Source organism: Anthonomus grandis, chromosome 22, assembly GCF_022605725.1.
Source record: "Anthonomus grandis grandis chromosome 22, icAntGran1.3, whole genome shotgun sequence".
NCBI lineage: Eukaryota > Metazoa > Arthropoda > Insecta > Coleoptera > Curculionidae > Anthonomus > Anthonomus grandis.
The window spans coordinates 28,619,430-28,636,713 of NC_065567.1; the positions used below are offsets into that span (position 1 = coordinate 28,619,430).

Genomic DNA, 17,284 nt, shown 5'->3' on the forward strand with positions numbered 1-17,284 from the left:
AATCTTCACTCTTAACTAGATATAAAAAATTTAATTCATAGCGATGCATTTAAATTAAAATATACTTTCTAAGGGTGCATCACATAAGTCCTTTTTTATTTAACGCAGGTTGAATCGAGATGCTTGCAAATTGAATTTTGAATATGAATCTTAATTTAAATTGCAGTCTCGACTAGTGGTGACAGGAAATAAAAGGGTTATTTAAAAAAAAACTAAACTCCCCATTTAATCAACGCAAACCTCCCGAACGGGTTAATTAATTCATATTTCGTTAAGCGTCATAAACGTAGCCGAATTAAAGTTATACCGTTTACAAACTGGCAATGGTTACCTTGACCCAGTTATACAACTTGTTAGTCCAGGCAAGTGAGTGTAAGGGAAAATCGAAAAAGCAGACTGCGGCAGTTAAATGTTATGGTTATGTACGGGAAAATGGTTTTTTACCCCCCCGTTGCGTTAACTCACTTAAATACACGGTGGTAAAGAAGGATGCCCTTTTTTATGTCTGTTATGTCACGTCAGCTAAAAGTTTATTTTTATACGAACATAAATTTCTTTTAAGTTAACCACAGGTAGATTATATAAAGGGTCAACACGTTGGGAGGCGTACCATTAAAATATTTTGACAGTTGACAAATTGGCGCCCTAAGAATAATTCAAAAAGTTCATAAAATTCCTGTTTTCCTACGAAACACAATAAAAGCGGCCTCCGATGTCCGTTCCAGGAAAACTCGTCCGCGTTATTTTCCCAGGAAGTAGGCCCTAAGAAGTTTTCTCAGTAACAAGAGGAAGAAATTAATTTTTGAGGAGACGTGGAAACTTCGGACTGAGGTTAAATTAAGCGGTTGCACGGCCCCAGGAGTATCGAGTTCCGCCGAACTTTATTAAATTTTCACCAGAATGTTTTAAGTGACCATTTGGGGTGTTCATTATTCACCAGGGGGAGATAAATTTAGTTGATAAATTGGTCGGATTTGGGCTTGTCAATTTCATTCATTATGCATCAAATAGAAAAAATTAGGTTACGCGTTTATAATAGGTCACACACATTTGATTGCAATCTTGACATGTAAGAATATAATCAGCAATTAATTATTAAAGAACCTCAAACCATGCATGCATTTTTAATAAATCCAGGTTATAATAATATATTGGCTAGACGTAAGTTTCACCACGTGGACGTCCAGTGGTATGGCGGCTGCGTGTAATATTGGTGAATGACACAGAAAACGTTCCAGAGCTGGCGCTGGCACCACACATTGGATAGACTTACTGACTCTATGTGACGTCAGAAGACAATATTGCGGACACGGTCGCCATAGCTACGGAATGCTACTACACGATGCCAGTGCCAGCTTGATCAATAACGAAGAACTTGGTCTGTTTTATCCAGTTTTATCCTGTATGGTCCGGGCATCACTGCCCTCCGATGTGTCTGTTGCCCTTTTGGGTCTGCTTCTTCCAGTTCAAACAGGAAAATCGTTTTCTCACTCTGAATTAAACAAAAAAACAAATTGAGCATGGAAAATATGGTTTATTTTATCAAATGTTACAACATTTAGAATTATTGTTCAATTAAGTTCTTACAGGAATCTTTTTAACTATTATAGGAAAGGAGTACATTGATCCCGGCTAAATCGATCCTTAGTTCAGCGTTTTCCCACTGCGGCATTGTCGGGACCCAAGGTGATCAATATTAGCTTAAATTTTATTTAGGGTTGAGGGACAAAAATTAGTTTTTAATATGCACCTTAAATGACTAGTTCGTTCTCCACAAAATAAGATCTTTATCCCACAAGGAATATTTTAAATATTCTGGAACCAAACTAAGATGAGAATCAAATAGTTTGTTTGAACTAAGGACCATAAAACATCAATCTAGGTAGCGAACACTGCACTAAACATCCATTGATTGATTCATTAAAACAACATTTACTAATACTAGCTTGCGTTGGACGAGCTTGCGCTTACTTTGGTACCATTCCGTATTAGGGGTCTCTGAGTTGAACTCGTTTCCCTCCGTTCTTGACTGGAATAAAAAAAAATCAATTACTATGCTGCGCAAGCAAGCCATTCATAGTTGCGCGAGCAACGTACCTGTTGCTTCGGGAAGATGACCCACTTCGCCTGAATATGCCACTTATTCGTTCTTTTAAGTTTGATTTGCTGCCCTTTTCCTCGTTTACGTCTGAGTTAGAGTTGTTTTTTGTACTGCTCTGTAAGAGAGTATTTATTTATATAAATATAATATAAAATTAGTGCGCTTGAGACCACACTACTGAAGTAAAGGTTCTTTATTTCATACACTGACTATGAGAGGAAGAGAGCAAGAAAATGTGAGCGCGCACGGCTTTTTCTTGCTTGTGGCAGTACATGGATATTTCTTTACACACCAAGACAATTTTTTTATTATTATTTTATTTTAAAAAAAATAGGATAGGAAACAATTTTCCCGCTTTTTTTATATATGTATGTATGTACATATTGTTGTTTTTTTTTGGACCTGAGGAAGCAAATATATGTTGCGAAACGTCGCTTATATCGAGTTAAACTGGATAATTATTTCAATGATCTCGAAACTCAAAAGACAGCTAACAGAATTTGGATCGTTAAAAAAAATAAACCGACTATCAATGGTATTAGTTAAATGCAGTTTAAATGAGTAAGTATGGAGCAATTCACAGATGTATATAGCCGCACCGAGCTATATAGATCAATTACAGTATATAATTATTTTAAAAGACTAAATTCCTCATAAGATTTTAAGGTGAATATATATTTATATATATTCAATATAATTTTTTGAAAAATTATAAAAGTAAAATACTAGATTTAGTTCTTTGTAATAGAGGCTTAGTAAGTAATCTACAACAATCTCTTAGCTGTTTAGTTAAAGAAAATGCTAACCATAAAGCAATTGAATTTGCTTGGTCAGTTTCTTGCATGAGACCTCTCCGAGCCTCAAATAATAAAATATATAACTTTAAAAAAGCTAATTTCGATAACATAAATCAATCCTTATCAGAAATCAATTGGAGTCAATGTTTAACGGGCGCTCACGTAGATGTCCTGGTGGACCAGTTTTATCACAAAATAGAACTAATTATAGAAAAATTAGTTCCGGTGCGTAGAGTTAAAGGCAACTTTCCTATCTATTTTCGTTTCGAAACAATCGCAGTAATAAAAGAAAAAATCAAACTCCATAAAAAATATAAAATATACAGTGATCGAGCTTCATACGATCGATTTTGTGAGCTTAGAACCCTATCTAAACAAATGATAAAAAATGACTATAAAGAGTATATAAATAGCATAGAACCCAACATTTTGGAAAATACAAAGAAATTTTGGGGTTTTTGGCAATAAGAGAAAAAACAATGTGTCTACTCCACACGCCGTAAAATTAGGTAATATTTCTGCAAAAGGTGGCAGGGATGTAAGCAATTTGTTTGCTCAATCTTTTAAGAGTGTTTATAATACATCAAATCCAGCTGTTTTTAATAAAAGTAATATTAAAATATACGAAATTTCAGAAAATAAAATCCTTGAGATATGTAAAAATTTAGATGTAAATAAAAGTCCTGGGCCAGATAATATTCCACCTATCTTGGTAAGGAACTGCGCAAATACCTTGGTCAAGCCACTAGGCATTATATTCAATAAGTCGTTAAGATCAGGAGTTTTTCCTCAAAAATGGAAATTAAGCGAAATTTCACCAATTTTTAAAAATGGTGATAGGGAAGACGTGACAAACTATCGGCCCATTAGCAAGTTATGCATTTTTGGCAAAATCCTGGAAAAAATTATGTACGACACAATTTTTCCGAGTGTAAAACATAGAATTATTCAAGAACAGCATGGTTTTTACCCTAAAAGATCTCTTGAAACAAATCTACTATGCTTTTCAGAATTTGTCACTAGAACAATAGATAACAAAGGTCAAGTGGATGTGATATATACCGACTTCAGTAAAGCATTCGACAAAATTGATCCTGAAATATTAATACAAAGGCTTGAAGAAGTCGATGTTAATCCTGCAATAATTAGACTATCCTGTTCCTATAATACAGGTAGAAAAAGTAGAGTAACTATTGATGGCCATAAATCCGAGTGGTTTGACATAACATCAGGTGTACCGCAAGGCAGTCACCTGGGTCCGTTGTTTTTTATAATATATATAAATTCAATTAAAAATGTTTTAAACACTGTAAAATATTACTTTTTGCAGATGATTTGAAAATCTACTTAAAAATCGAGACCATGGATGACTGCCTCAAAATCCAACAAGACCTTTTGCGCCTTGAACAATACTGTCAGAAAAATCGTCTCTTTCTAAATTCTGCAAAGTGCTTTTGTATTTCTTTTACAAAAAATATTACCAAAATAATATCGCCTTACTCTATAAATAGCAGTAATCTGAAACGAGTTGTACAGATTAGAGATCTGGGAGTAATCCTGGATGAAAAATGGACTTTTAAATCTCACATTGAGCGAGTAATATGCGAGTGATATGCGAGTCCAATAAGATGGCTGGTTTCATAAAAAAAAATTCAACGGATTTTAAAAACCCAAATTCAATTATCTCCTTATATAATGCTTTTGTCCTCAGTAAACTTTCTTTTGCCTCAGTAATATGGAATCCGAAGTACAATGTAGACATTACGCGCCTAGAGCGGGTACAAAATAGGTTTCTAAAATATCTAGGATTTAAGACCAATATGCCAATATACAACCATAATTACACCATTATACGAGCCAAATTTAAATTTTTAACTCTTGAATACAGAAGAAATATCACAGATCTTTTTACGCTTTATAAAATAGTAAATTGTCACGTCGATTTACATTATCTTCTATCTCACATTAATATACGGATACCAAGGCAAAATGCAAGAAACCGAGACTTGTTTGCAGCTGATTTTTATCGAACCAACGTAGGACAGAACTCTCCACTTTCTAGAATTCAAAATGTTTTTAATTTTTACAACAATTTTCTGAATTCGGATATTTTTGGAACGCCGATAGGATCCTACAAACGCCAATTAAAAACCTACTTTTTAAAAAAGATAGAATAATTTTATTTTTGTTTATTTAATTCAGAACTTGTAACAGTTTACGCTCTATTTAATCTCATTAGTGTATTCATCTAAATTTCCCTTTTCTTTTTGATTGTATCTACACACGTAACATGTAAATTTAAGACAATGTTTGGTAAACCTATCATAAGTTTGTTATATATACACAGTGGATGCTTTTTTGGTACTTGTGTACTGTTTGCAACCTGAACTTGTAATAAATAAATAATAAATAAATAAATAAGGTGCGTACAGACATACAACAAATCTTCGTTTCTTACCGTCGTCGCGCAACAATTTTTTGTTACGCAACGGTGTTCCGATATTAACAAGGCATTGTCGTATAGAAGAAAATTCTTCCGTTCCAACTTTTTCCATTACCATTTTAATTTATTTAAAGTAGTTAAGTAGTATCGAAGCAACCATAATGGAAATTTCGGTAGCATATATTTATATGAGCTATTATATTAATAAACAAAAAAAAAACGTAGATGGCAAATGCAATTATACGCTTGTCAAATATTTTTTATCGTATTATTTTGTCCCATAGAAACAGAAGACTTTTGAGGACAAACTAGTGACTGTCATAAACATCTACGGTTTCTTAAAAAACACATTCATTGTCCTATTGCAACAAATTAAAAAAAAATTAACTACTAATTAAAGTTCACTCACTTGTACCTCGACTCTCCTTAATTTAACTTTCTTTTGCGTGAGTGCCGTTAACAGGTAATTTATTTTCTGTTCACACTTTTCTGCAGAACTAAGAAATTCCTCTGAAAGTGCGTATCAAGTATCACTTTTATAATTTTACCACAATATCTGGGATTTTTTGAGTTACAGTGTTACAATGCACCGTCCACACATGTTACTCAAACATGATACGACCGTGTTACGATACGATGTTTTGTTTTATGTGTGTACGCGGCTTTAGAACTGGAATGTGATGCTTGTAAAGGCAGAATCAACTCTTTGGAGTGCTATGCATGTAAAAAAGAGACCAAATTATTGATTCATACTCCAACAAGTGACACAGACAACCTTTTACAAGTTTCAACTGAAGGACCTTAGATGCTTTAGTTATATAGAAACATCCCTGCACAACCACTTACCTTAGAACTTAAATTTCTAGGCTCAGAGAAAGTTCCCGGATCTTGATCGTCTATACTCCTGGACTTTGTCAGTTTCTTCAATTTGCCCATTAGTGACTTCTTCTTCTTCTTGTCACCAACGTCACTTTGCGTCGACCCTCCGGACAATCTGCTGTCCAAGCTGGAGTCTCTCTTCACCATCTTATCAGCCTCACCATCAAACGATTGTAGACTTGACAAACTGTCACCATAGTCATCACTCCTCCAAATGTTTTGGTCTGCCTGGATATTGTGTTCGAGAGATAAACTCTTCCTTTGCAGACTGCCTTGTCTTTCTAAAGAAGTTTGCTTTTTGATTGTTTTTCCATACCTGGCGCTGCCAACGTTCTCTGCTTCAGTGGAAGTAGCTCTGCGCATGCCCATTTTTCTTATTCGTTCTCTTTCTATGTCACGCTCGTTGAACTTTTGAATCTTACGTAGGTCCTCGGTGGTATTAACCAGCCTTAACATAATCCTTTGTATTTGTTGTTGCTTGTCTTCTTGGCTTGGCTCAGTTGCTCCTATGACGGGCGATGTTTCTCTGGACTTCGACTTTGTACGCCTTGGAGGAGTTGGAGTGTATGGAGCCTCTTGGTCTTTTGAAAAGAACAATTCGGGGGCAACTTGCTTCAGGATGTCCACTTGCTCAATTATTCTCTCAACCTTAGAGTCATCTTCGTATTTGCGACTCTCCAGTCTTGATAATCTAAATGATTCACGCTCCTTGTCGAAACGTTCTTTTTCTCTTCGGAGTTTCTCGTTGGTTGTTCTTAGTTTTGCGTGAGCGTCACGTAGCTCAAGAAGATCACACTGTAGCTCAGTGAGCTTTCGCTTGGTCTCTTCTTGTTCTTCTTCAGATGTTTTTTTATACTGATCCTGCTTCCTCTTGGCTTCGAGACGTTCTTTATCTCTTTCCCGTTCCACTTCAAATAATGTTTGCCGCAAATCACGCGCTAATGTAGCGGTTTCTTGCAGTAACCTTTGCTGCTCTTCACGCTCCTTTTGCCAAGCAAGCTCCATCCTTGTTCTCAACCCCATTATCTTCGTGCGACCACTATTAAGAACCTTCTCCTCTTCAAGCTCGTTCACTTTCGAATGGAGTTCAGACAATCGGACTTCCCATGAAGATTTCTCTGATATTAGTTCCGTTTTTAATCTAGAACTCTCCAGTCTTGCTTCAGACAGTTCGTCTTCCATGCAACTGATTTGCTGCTCCAAGTTTGCTACTTTTGATTTGGATTCCTCTAGCTGAAATAAAAGGTGATCAATATGGGGTATGATTATAATGTTTATATACCTCATCGTAATACTGTTTCTTTTCGTCATGTCCAGCTCCCCTAGAGATTCTGGGGGAATGTTTTAGTTCTCCCATGGTTTTTTGAGCGGTTTCCAACATATGCTTGTAATTGTCACGTTCACGCTTGAACCGTAGCACCTGGTTTTGTAGGGATTGGATTTCTTGATTCACCACGCTCAGTTGGGCTTCATATCGCATCTTGCATTCGCCTACGTCCGCTTTACGACCCTTGTCTGCATTATTCAATCTAACAATTAAATAATAGTTAACTCGTAGAAGGAAGAATCTTAGTGTTTCTTACTTGATCCTTAGCTGTCGAATCTCTTGCTCCATAGCGGAGGAGTCAGCACTAATATTCCTCTGGACTTTATTAACTTTTTCATAATCATCCAGTTTCCTTTTTAACTCGTCGTTTTCTCGCCTCATATACTCCATTTGATCGTGGATGAGCTCGTACTCCTTCTTAACCTGTTCCAGCTCGGATTGTTTCTCCTCGAAGAGCGCTTTCAGTCTTTGTTTCTCAATGTCGTTGCCGTTATAGTTGATTTTTGATAAATCTTTAACCTTTTGCTCCAACTCAAGCTTTTCTTTGATCCAACCGTCTTGGTGGCTGGTGTACGTGTCTCTTAAGGTCCTCAGTTCAGTTTCTAGTTGGGTTTGGTCTTTTTTTAAGTTTTTAAATTGACTGGAAAGTAATAATGATTATTATTTGTATCTCAAAGGGTGCGTTACATACTTTTCCAATGTTTCCTTCTCCATCACCAGTTTTGCTTTGGTAACCACATGTTCCTCCTCCAATATTTCATACTTAGCAGTAAGGTCGTCGTACTTTTGCCTTTCTTTTGTGATAGTGTTCTCTAGTTCTACAATAAAAAATAAATTAAAATAAACATAGCAAGCAATTTCTTATAAATTACTTTCAATAGACTCTTGGAAGTGTTTGAAATCCAGTTCTCTCTTCACTCCTCCACCAGAAGCGTTAGCTTCAAGCTGCTTAATTTTTGTTTTTAACGCTATAAGTTCTTGCTCCCTATTTTTATGTTCCTTCTCAGCGTTTGCCTTTAAGATCTCAACCTTTTTCTTTTCGTTTTGTAAGTCGATCTGTAGTTCTTTGATCTTCTTTTCTAAGTCTACTTGGGCACTAGAGGAAGCCGCCTCGGATTTTTTAATTTTATCCTGCAAGTTCTGCTGGTTTTTGTTTGCCATCTCTAGCTTCGATTCTAGCTCGGATACAACCACGTTCTTCTTGCTCAGTTCGCTTTTCAGCTTGCTGATTTCCCTACCTTCAAGTTCGCCTATTTTCAGGTTGGTTTTGGAGACCACCTCTCGCTCCTTGGCCAGACTTTCTTCCAATTGTTTGATTAGTTTGTCTTTTTGGTTGATGGTGTTTTCGTATCCTTTGATTTTTGTGTTTAATGTCTCAGCTTGATAACTGACTTTCCGTTTCTCGTCTTCCATCTTGCTCAGGCTATCTTCAAGGTCTTTCAGTTTCTGTTTCTCTTTTTCAAGCTAAAAATCAATTTACTTAAGCACTTGCAAAGTTATTAGTTACTTACTTACCTTAGAGTCAAACTCTTTGCTGTGCTCTTTGAGTTTCTTGTTGCATTCAGTGTATTTAGTTTCAAACTTTTCTACGCGACTTTCTAAGTCGGTTATTTTTTTGTCTTTTAATGACACCTCATTGGAGAGCTTTACTAGTTCAGCAGCACCCTTTTTGAGGTTATTTATTTCACTGTCTTTTTCGTCCAGGGAGTTTTGCAAATTATTAATTTTTTTATTTAAAGTGGCCGCTTCTTGCTTGTCGGACTCCATAATTTCTAAAAAAAAAATTATAATAGTAAGGGTGTTGCAATATGAGGAAACACTTACTGATCTTATTTTGTAAATCTAGAATTTTATTTTCCAGATCTAGTCTTTCTTTCAGGGTCTTCTTGTGTTCCTTGTTCACCTTATCCAGTTGCTCTTTCGCCTCATTTTTCTCAATAGTGGCTTTTTCAATAACATCCCGAATTTTGCTTATCTCCAAAGACATTTCACCACTATTTCTGGCTAGTTTTGATTTCTTACTTTTCTCATCATCATACTTCTCCACGTTGCCAAACTTTTTGTACAGCTCTCTTATTTCATCCAAAGCTTTACCTGTTTCACTATTTTCCTTTAACCTCTTCAGTTCCTCTTCCAGTTTTATCTTTTCATTCTCGCTGGTCTTCATACACATCAGAATCTCACTTATCTCCTTCTCCAGGTCGCTAACCATGGTTTTTAGTTGGTCTCGAGATGTTAGTGCTGACACTTTCTTTGGAGTTCTACTGCTAAACTTCTTGAAATCTCCTTGACTCACCTAAAATTGGCAACACTCTAATATCTAAAATAGGTTAGTCAATGAAGCCTCACCTTACTACTACTTTGTGCCCCGTTTCCCATTCCTTGAAGCTCCCTAATAACTTGTTTGCTTTCATTAAGTTCAACCTCAAGAGCTGCTATCCGGTCCATATACTTTTCCACTGACTTTTCACTAGTTTTTCCTTTAATACTCTTCAGCAGGCTGAGCTTCTTGTTTTCAGCAGTAAGTTTCTCGCATTCAGACTCTAAGCTTTGCACTTTGCTTCTTAAGATGGACGCCTCCTGCTCGATCAGTTGCAACTGCCTTTTTAGATCCAGAGTTTGCTGATCGAGGTCCAAAGACCTAAAATAATTGAAAAAATTAACATTTTGTTTGCTGGTTCGATGGTTGGTAATACTTGGACTTCTGGACGCTCTTGGAACGTTTCTGATTCAAAGTCAACTCAGCATGTAGCCTCTCGCAGTCTCTTTCTTTTTCTATCAGTTTCTTTCTTAAATCGGTGGTTTCGTCTTCAAGTATCTACAAAAGCAACATATTTCCACCATAACATAACAACTGTGAGCATCATACCTTGATTTTCTGGCTATCAATGGTGTCTCCTTTATCACTTGTTGGCAATGACTTCCTGCTAGTGCCTTTGGTAATCAACTTATCCTGAAGGTCTTTCACTTTTACTTTTAACCGTCTGTTGTCAGCTTCGGATTCTTCAATTTTCTTTCGCAGCACTGAAGCTTCTTGCTCGCTCAGCTCCAGTTGAAGCTTCAAATCTTCGAGGTTATCGTCATCCGACTGGTTCTTGGAGTCTTTTGAGTCTGGCGTAAGTCTTTGGTTGGTTGGACTCAATTTTCGACCTGCAAGGAAAGAACTCTTATGATATGGTTAATAATGGTTGTTTCAGGTGGGCACGCAAGCATACAAGTGTTAAAAACGTGAAATATTAGTTACATTAGCTGACGTTTGGTTTTGAACATACTTCTAGCCTTGGTAGCCATTTTTTTCAGTTGGAGCACTAATGATTCGTTGTCCTCTTCTATACGTGAGACTTTCTTGCGTAAGTTTTCTGCCTAAAAATGTATGTTTATTAAGAATTTACTTAAGAGGAATTTACTTACCTCCTCTTCGGCAAACTTCAGCTGCTCCCTCAAATCAGCCTCTCGCTCCAAGGAATCTTGTAAGTCTCGTAGTAGTTGAGCAGGATCATCTTGAGAACCCCCTCTGGTAAGACTCGCCCTGGATACTTTTTGCTAAAATTTTATTATGCCGTTATATTATTTATAATAGAGTAAGTAGTTATAAAATTACCCCTTCTCCAGAAGAGCTTTTACCAATGACCCCTAAGGGAGGAGCTTTGGTTTTTTTCGATGTTGTCTTGGTGCTCTCTTCTAATTTTCTATTGCTTTCTTCCAGTTCCTTCTGCAGCCTTAATGAGACCTCATTGGCTACTTTTAAGTCTTGCTCTAGTTGCTTAATCCTATCCAAATGCGTTAAGGTTCCTCCTGCTCCCCCTGAAATCTCATTCATTTTCTTATCCATTTCAACCTTTTCAGCTTCCAGTTGTTCAACCTTCCTCTCAGCTTTTCTTAGCTTAAACGATAATATTCGACAGTTCTTAGTGGTTTGATCCAACTCCTTTTTAATGGACGTATACTCCACTGCCTGGTCCTCCCTAAAGTTGTCTTGCATCTCATCCAGCTGCTCTTCCATATCCCTCAACTCCTTCTTCATATCTTCATTCTCATCCATTAACTCCTCACATACAGTCTCAGCTGCTAGCAATTTTGACCTTAGCTCATCAGCTATCTTCTGCGCCTCCTGCACCGTCGGCCTAAGATCTAAGTCAGCTTCCAGCTCCTTAACCCTCAGGGTCAAACTACGTCTTTCATCTCTACAATCCTCCAGCTGCTGCTGCATCTCGTTACATTTCTGCTGCAACTTCAACACCTCTGTAGCTGTCGTTTTGCTCGTAGTGGTTTCCATAGCAGCCAGTCTTCGGAGCAAAATGTCGCTCTTCTCACGTTCCAAACGATCGCATTTTGTCTTGGTGGTTTCTAGTTCTGCCTTGAGACTGTCTAGTTGTTCTTTTAGTTCTGAGTCGATCCCTACTAAGGTGGTGTCGGTTGTTTCAGTACCAGCATTACTAAGGGTGTCGTCATGGTCTGAGCTCGATGAACTGTCGTAGTAGTCATCTTTAGTACGTTTTTGGACCTAGAGGTGAAAAGTACTTTAGGATGTGACTATTATGAAAGTGACAATTTTATGTATTATAGAAAACATCTCAATGGAGCAAATGTTTCAAGAAGCTGTTAGAAGGTGGTGCATATTAGCTAATATATAAAACGACAAAATACATACTGTTCTCGATGAAATGAAAGAAAAAGTTTTCCAATTGCAGGCAATGGAGGGTCTGCAGTAATCTACGCATGCTCAAATGCGACTACAAGAACTTAAAAACTAGGTTTAGGAAAGGTGCAGGTTAAAACACAACATCAATTACTTGGATGAGATAATGTACATCGTGATTGTTGGTATCCTCCGATACTGTTTTAAGTTCCTTTACTTGGATCCTTTTGCTTTCTGTCTTGGATGCTTGGAACTTCCTTACCCTGTCTGATAAACTATCAGATTTATTAAACATTGGGGAAGTTCGTTCTTTTATGATCGAGAAACTATCTGAAACTGGTTGTTTCAGATTAGAGTTGATATCTGGAGATTTATTGGGGCAACTTACCGGTTCTCTGTCCAGTATCCAAAGGCTTCTGTTTCCGCTTAGGCGGCAACTTAATACTGACTGTCGGTACTGCCTGCATGTCATCCTGCAAATTTGCCAAATCTGACGTCGAAACCCAGGAAGACGGATTTGATTGGTCACTGGCACTGTTGGAATTTCCTGTCTTACCATTTTCTGCAGCTAAGTTCGAACTGGATACCCAATTTCTTTTTATACTACCATCACTAAAATTGACAACAATTAAATTAAATTTATATTTCTTGAGGAGCTTACCTTAAATTTAAAGATAAGCTAGGAGTGGATGCTGTGGAACTATCTCGTCGCAAACTCGGCTCCTCCCTCTTCTTACCCCCATGCTCCTTATAATCCCTTAAAAGTGTTCAGTAAGGGTGGTTTCTATTTCTGTGGTTTGATGGTCTTACCTGAAGCATCTTTTGCATCTGGTAGGCCATCGGACTTGCGGGTGGAAACCTAGGGGGCACAAGGGGTCTCCTCTGGCCAGGGGATATATGTTATGCATCACTGGGGATTTTATTTACTTCTGTAACGCTAAATTAAAATGCAGATCTCCTTGAACTCAACAAATTCCTCGCAAATAAAAACATGAAGATACAGAACTCTTAAATGTTATGTAGGGTCAGTTTTTTTGTATGGTGTAGAAGCCTGGACATTAAATGTAAGTTCTATAAATAAATTGGAAGCATTCAAGGTGTGGTGTCTGAGAAGAATGCTGAGTAGACCACATATAACTAGAAGGTCGTGAGCTTTTCGATGTAATAAAACGTAGAAATCCAGAAAAAGAATTCGAGCACCTTTCAAGGTAAAATCGAAGGAGGAAAAGGGCGAATTAATAGGAAGAAGGAACCTTTCGTGGTAGTTTTCAAGAACTCCAAAATGCTGCAATTGACAGAAGCATATGACGGAATTTGCATTTGCATTTGCAAGTTAGCCGTTGACAACACTCTCATTCTAGTCCTTCGCTTGTTGCTAAGATTTAGAACCATTTTTATTTGATTCCAGGTATTTGGATTATTTTTGGTGATTCCTGTAACTTTCACGTTTTCCAGGCTTATCGGATCATTTTCTACGTTAAAATTATCCATTTATCCTTGCTAGGCATTATTAGAAATTATTTTCCACGTGTTCCAGGAATTTGGAGTCGTTTTCCGTGCATTCCAGAGCCTTCGAAGTAATTTGGGTAATTTTTTAAGATTCCTGGTTATATGCTCTCGATTTAAATGGTTAAGTGGTGTAATAATGGTTTTAAAGTTACTAGGAACTATACCTGTTTAAAAAATTAATGAATTTAATGAGGGACTTTATTTTATCAATTCCAGGGGTAGATGAGTTATTTTTTAGATAAAATATAATATGGTTGAGCTGTTTCATTCTTACAGGTGAGCCTTAAAGGGAAAAATATTGAATATCTGAATATATATAGAAAAAGAAACGAAATTGCTAATTTGTATTTACATTTTTACATTTTCTAGTTGAGCTTACGCTTATATGCTATATATAGACGTGCGGGAGCTATATATAGCACGAGGCCTCGCATGTATTAAATTGTTTTAATGCTTATTATTATTAAAATAATGCCTATAATAGGGTGGTACTCACTGTGTATTTGTTACTTGTATTTTTTCGCACCTACACATTAATAAAAGAACTCGCAACTGGGAACAACGAACGGGAGCGAACGCGACGACCGTCCTCGGAATATCCAGACTTTTACGTTCGGTGATTAAACGGATTGCAAAACACGTATATGTACATTAAATCGGGCTGGAAAATTTAATTAACATATACACACGTACGTGTAAATAATTAATACAATAAAAAAAAAATTAAACAATCCCCGTCGACTATCGAGTTATTTCGTTAAGGTTAGATTTAGCAGCAAGTTTTCGTTGCTTAACTAAATACGGGAACTTTGCCAAAATGATCTTTTGAGCAACACATTATTCTCGTCGATCGGGTTTTTACGATCTACAAGGGAATCGAAGCATATACAGAGTGTCGTAATACATAACTGTTTAAATATGTAATTTGCGGTTATGTTAAGGAATCTACAAGTGGAAGGATCATCATCAGTATATTTTTCAGAAATTTTAGATAAGTTGGATTAGAATTTAGCCGCCGTAATTTGGTTGGACGCCTATTTCAGCGTTTTTTAAGAGTTGTACAAGATTTTGAAAAAAACATTTTTTTTGGAAAAAATCATTTTTTTTTCATCAAATTCGAGAAAATGCTCATAACTCAAAAAATTGATCAAATACAACTTTGAAAATTTGTACTTATATTCTCAGGAAAATTTGATTGGACACCTATTTCAGCGTTTTTCAAAATGTGTACAAGATTTTGAGATAAACATTTTTTTTGGAAAACAATCATTTTTTTTTTATAAAATTCGAGAAAATGCTCATAATTAAAAAAATTGATCAAATACAACTTTGAAAAGTTGTACTTATGTTCTCAGGACAATTTGGTTGGACACCTATTTTAGCGTTTCTCAAAATGTGTACAAGATTTTGAGAAAAACATTTTTTTTGGAAAAAAATCATTTTTTTTTTCATAAAATTCGAGAAAATGTTCATAACTCAAAAAATTGATCAAATACAACTTTGAAAATTTGTACTTATATTCTCAGGACAATTTGATTGGACACCTATTTCGGCGTTTTTCAAAATGAGTACAAGATTTTGAGAAAAACATTTTTTTTGGAAAAAAATCTTTTTTTTTTCATAAAATTCGAGAAAATGCTCATAACCCAAAAAATTAATCAACTACAATTTTGAAAACTTGTACTCATGTTCTCAGGACAATTTGGTGGGACACCTATTTCAGCGTTTTCCAAAATGTGTACAAGATTTTGAGAAACACATTTTTTTTGGAAAAAAATCTTTTTTTTCTCATAAAATTCGAGAAAATGTTCATAACTCAAAAAATTGATCAAATACAACTTTGAAAATTTGTACTTATATTCTCAGGACAATTTGATTGGACACCTATTTCGGCGTTTTTCAAAATGAGTACAAGATTTTGAGAAAAACATTTTTTTTGGAAAAAAATCTTTTTTTTTTCATAAAATTCGAGAAAATGCTCATAACCCAAAAAATTAATCAACTACAATTTTGAAAACTTGTACTCATGTTCTCAGGACAATTTGGTGGGACACCTATTTCAGCGTTTTCCAAAATGTGTACAAGATTTTGAGAAACACATTTTTTTTGGAAAAAAATCTTTTTTTTCTCATAAAATTCGAGCAAATGTTTATAACTCAAAAAATTGATCAAATACAACTTTGAAAATTTGTACTTATATTCTCAGGACAATTTGATTGGACACCTATTTCAGCGTTTTTCAAAATTCGTACAAGATTTTGAGAAAAAAAAATATTTTATATAAAAAAATAATTTTTTATTCTAAAAATTCGACAAAATGTGCATAACTCATAAAATTGATAAGATACAGTTTCGAAAATTTGTACACATATTCTTTGGACAATTTGATTGGACACCTATTTCAGCGTTTTTCAAAATGTATACAAGATTTTGACATAAACATTTTCTTTGGAAAAAAATCTTTTTTTTTTTTCATAAAATTCCAGAAAATGCTCATAACTCAAAAGATTAATCAACTACAATTTTGAAAATTTATAATTATGTTCTGAGGACAATTTGGTTGGACACCTATTTCGGCGTTTTTCAAAATGTTTACAAGATTTAGAAAAAAAAAATTTTTTTGGAAAAAATCATTTTTTTTTCATAAAATTCCAGAAAATGTTCATAACTCAAAAAATTGATCAAATACAATTTTGAAAACTTGTACTCATATTCTCAGGATAATTTAGTTAGATACCTATTCCAGCGTTTTTCAAAATGTGTACAAGATTTTGAGAAAAAATTTTCTTTTTGGAAAAAGTCATTTTTTTTCTCATAAAATTCGAGAAAATGCTCATAACTCAAAAAAGTGATCAAATACAACTTTGAAAATTTGTACTTATATTCTCAGGACAATTTGGTTGGACACCTATTTCGGCGTTTCTCAAAATGTGTACAAGATTTTGAGAAAAACATTTTTTTTGGAAAAAAATCTTTTTTTTTTCATAAAATTCGAGAAAATGCTCATAACTCAAAAAATTGATCAAATACAACTTTGAAAATTTGTACACACATTCTCTGGACAATTTGATTGGACACCTATTTCAGCGTTTTTCAAAATTTGGACAAGATTTTGAGAAAAAAAAAATTTAGAAAAAAAGACGGTATAGGTAGTTAACAATAGTAAAAATTAGAGTTGTCCTTTATTAAAAATCTATAAAATTTTAATCACATATAGCAAATAACTCAAATATTTTCCCCATTTTTAGAGACATTAAGCTTGATACATTCGACACTGGAAAAAGAAAAATCATTATAATATATAACAGTAATAAAACCCATTAATGTCTTAAACACTTAAAATAAATGATTAAACTTATTATTTTTTTTATTTCTTTAATTGAAAATGGTAATGCGCGGTATAATTTAATTCCTCTGTGATAAATTGATTTAAATCCCATCATACATGTATTAAAATCAGTTAAATATCAGTGGTTCTGCTGTCTGGTTTCGTAGTTATGTAAACCGTTGACTTTATTATAGTTTATTGCAGAATTTTTTGATCCCATTACAATAAAGTGTATATGTTCTCAATCAATATAAAGAAATT

At 35.1% G+C, this 17,284-nt stretch overlaps 1 protein-coding gene across 2 annotated transcripts; it reads right to left on the bottom strand.

The window, feature by feature from the left end:
• Nucleotides 1–1,514: 1,514 nt before the first annotated feature.
• On the bottom strand, nt 1,515–14,474 carry LOC126749117 (restin homolog). Of its 2 annotated transcripts, none has more exons than XM_050458764.1 (20): nt 14,192–14,474; nt 12,997–13,123; nt 12,848–12,943; nt 12,575–12,798; nt 12,359–12,522; nt 11,149–12,051; nt 10,959–11,090; nt 10,820–10,910; nt 10,417–10,697; nt 10,244–10,365; nt 9,897–10,188; nt 9,372–9,843; nt 9,063–9,319; nt 8,420–9,011; nt 8,239–8,365; nt 7,804–8,187; nt 7,503–7,749; nt 6,188–7,453; nt 2,098–2,216; nt 1,515–2,029 (listed from the first exon to the last, which is right to left on the bottom strand). In XM_050458764.1, the coding sequence occupies exons 2-20, from the start codon at nt 13,092–13,094 to the stop codon at nt 1,942–1,944; spliced, it is 5,955 nt and encodes a 1,984-aa protein (XP_050314721.1). In that variant the 5' UTR covers nt 13,095–13,123; nt 14,192–14,474; the 3' UTR covers nt 1,515–1,941. The 2 variants fall into 2 exon arrangements, with proteins under 2 accessions (XP_050314721.1, XP_050314720.1); XM_050458763.1 differs by having other exon boundaries at nt 12,341–12,522.
• Between the last annotated feature and the right edge of the window lie 2,810 nt (nt 14,475–17,284).

What these genes read in the sequence shown, in the direction of transcription:
- LOC126749117 (XM_050458763.1), bottom strand. Translation starts at nt 13,094, where the DNA reads ATGCATAACATATATCCCCTGGCCAGAGGAGACCCCTTGTGCCCCCTA. An exon ending in GAGAAGGAAACATTGGAAAA is followed by an intron (nt 8,188 to 8,238) that starts GTATGTAACGCA and finishes ATTACTTTCCAG; the next exon opens with TCAATTTAAAAACTTAAAAA. An exon ending in TCATCTTCCCGAAGCAACAG is followed by an intron (nt 2,030 to 2,097) that starts GTACGTTGCTCG and finishes TTTTTATTCCAG; the next exon opens with TCAAGAACGGAGGGAAACGA.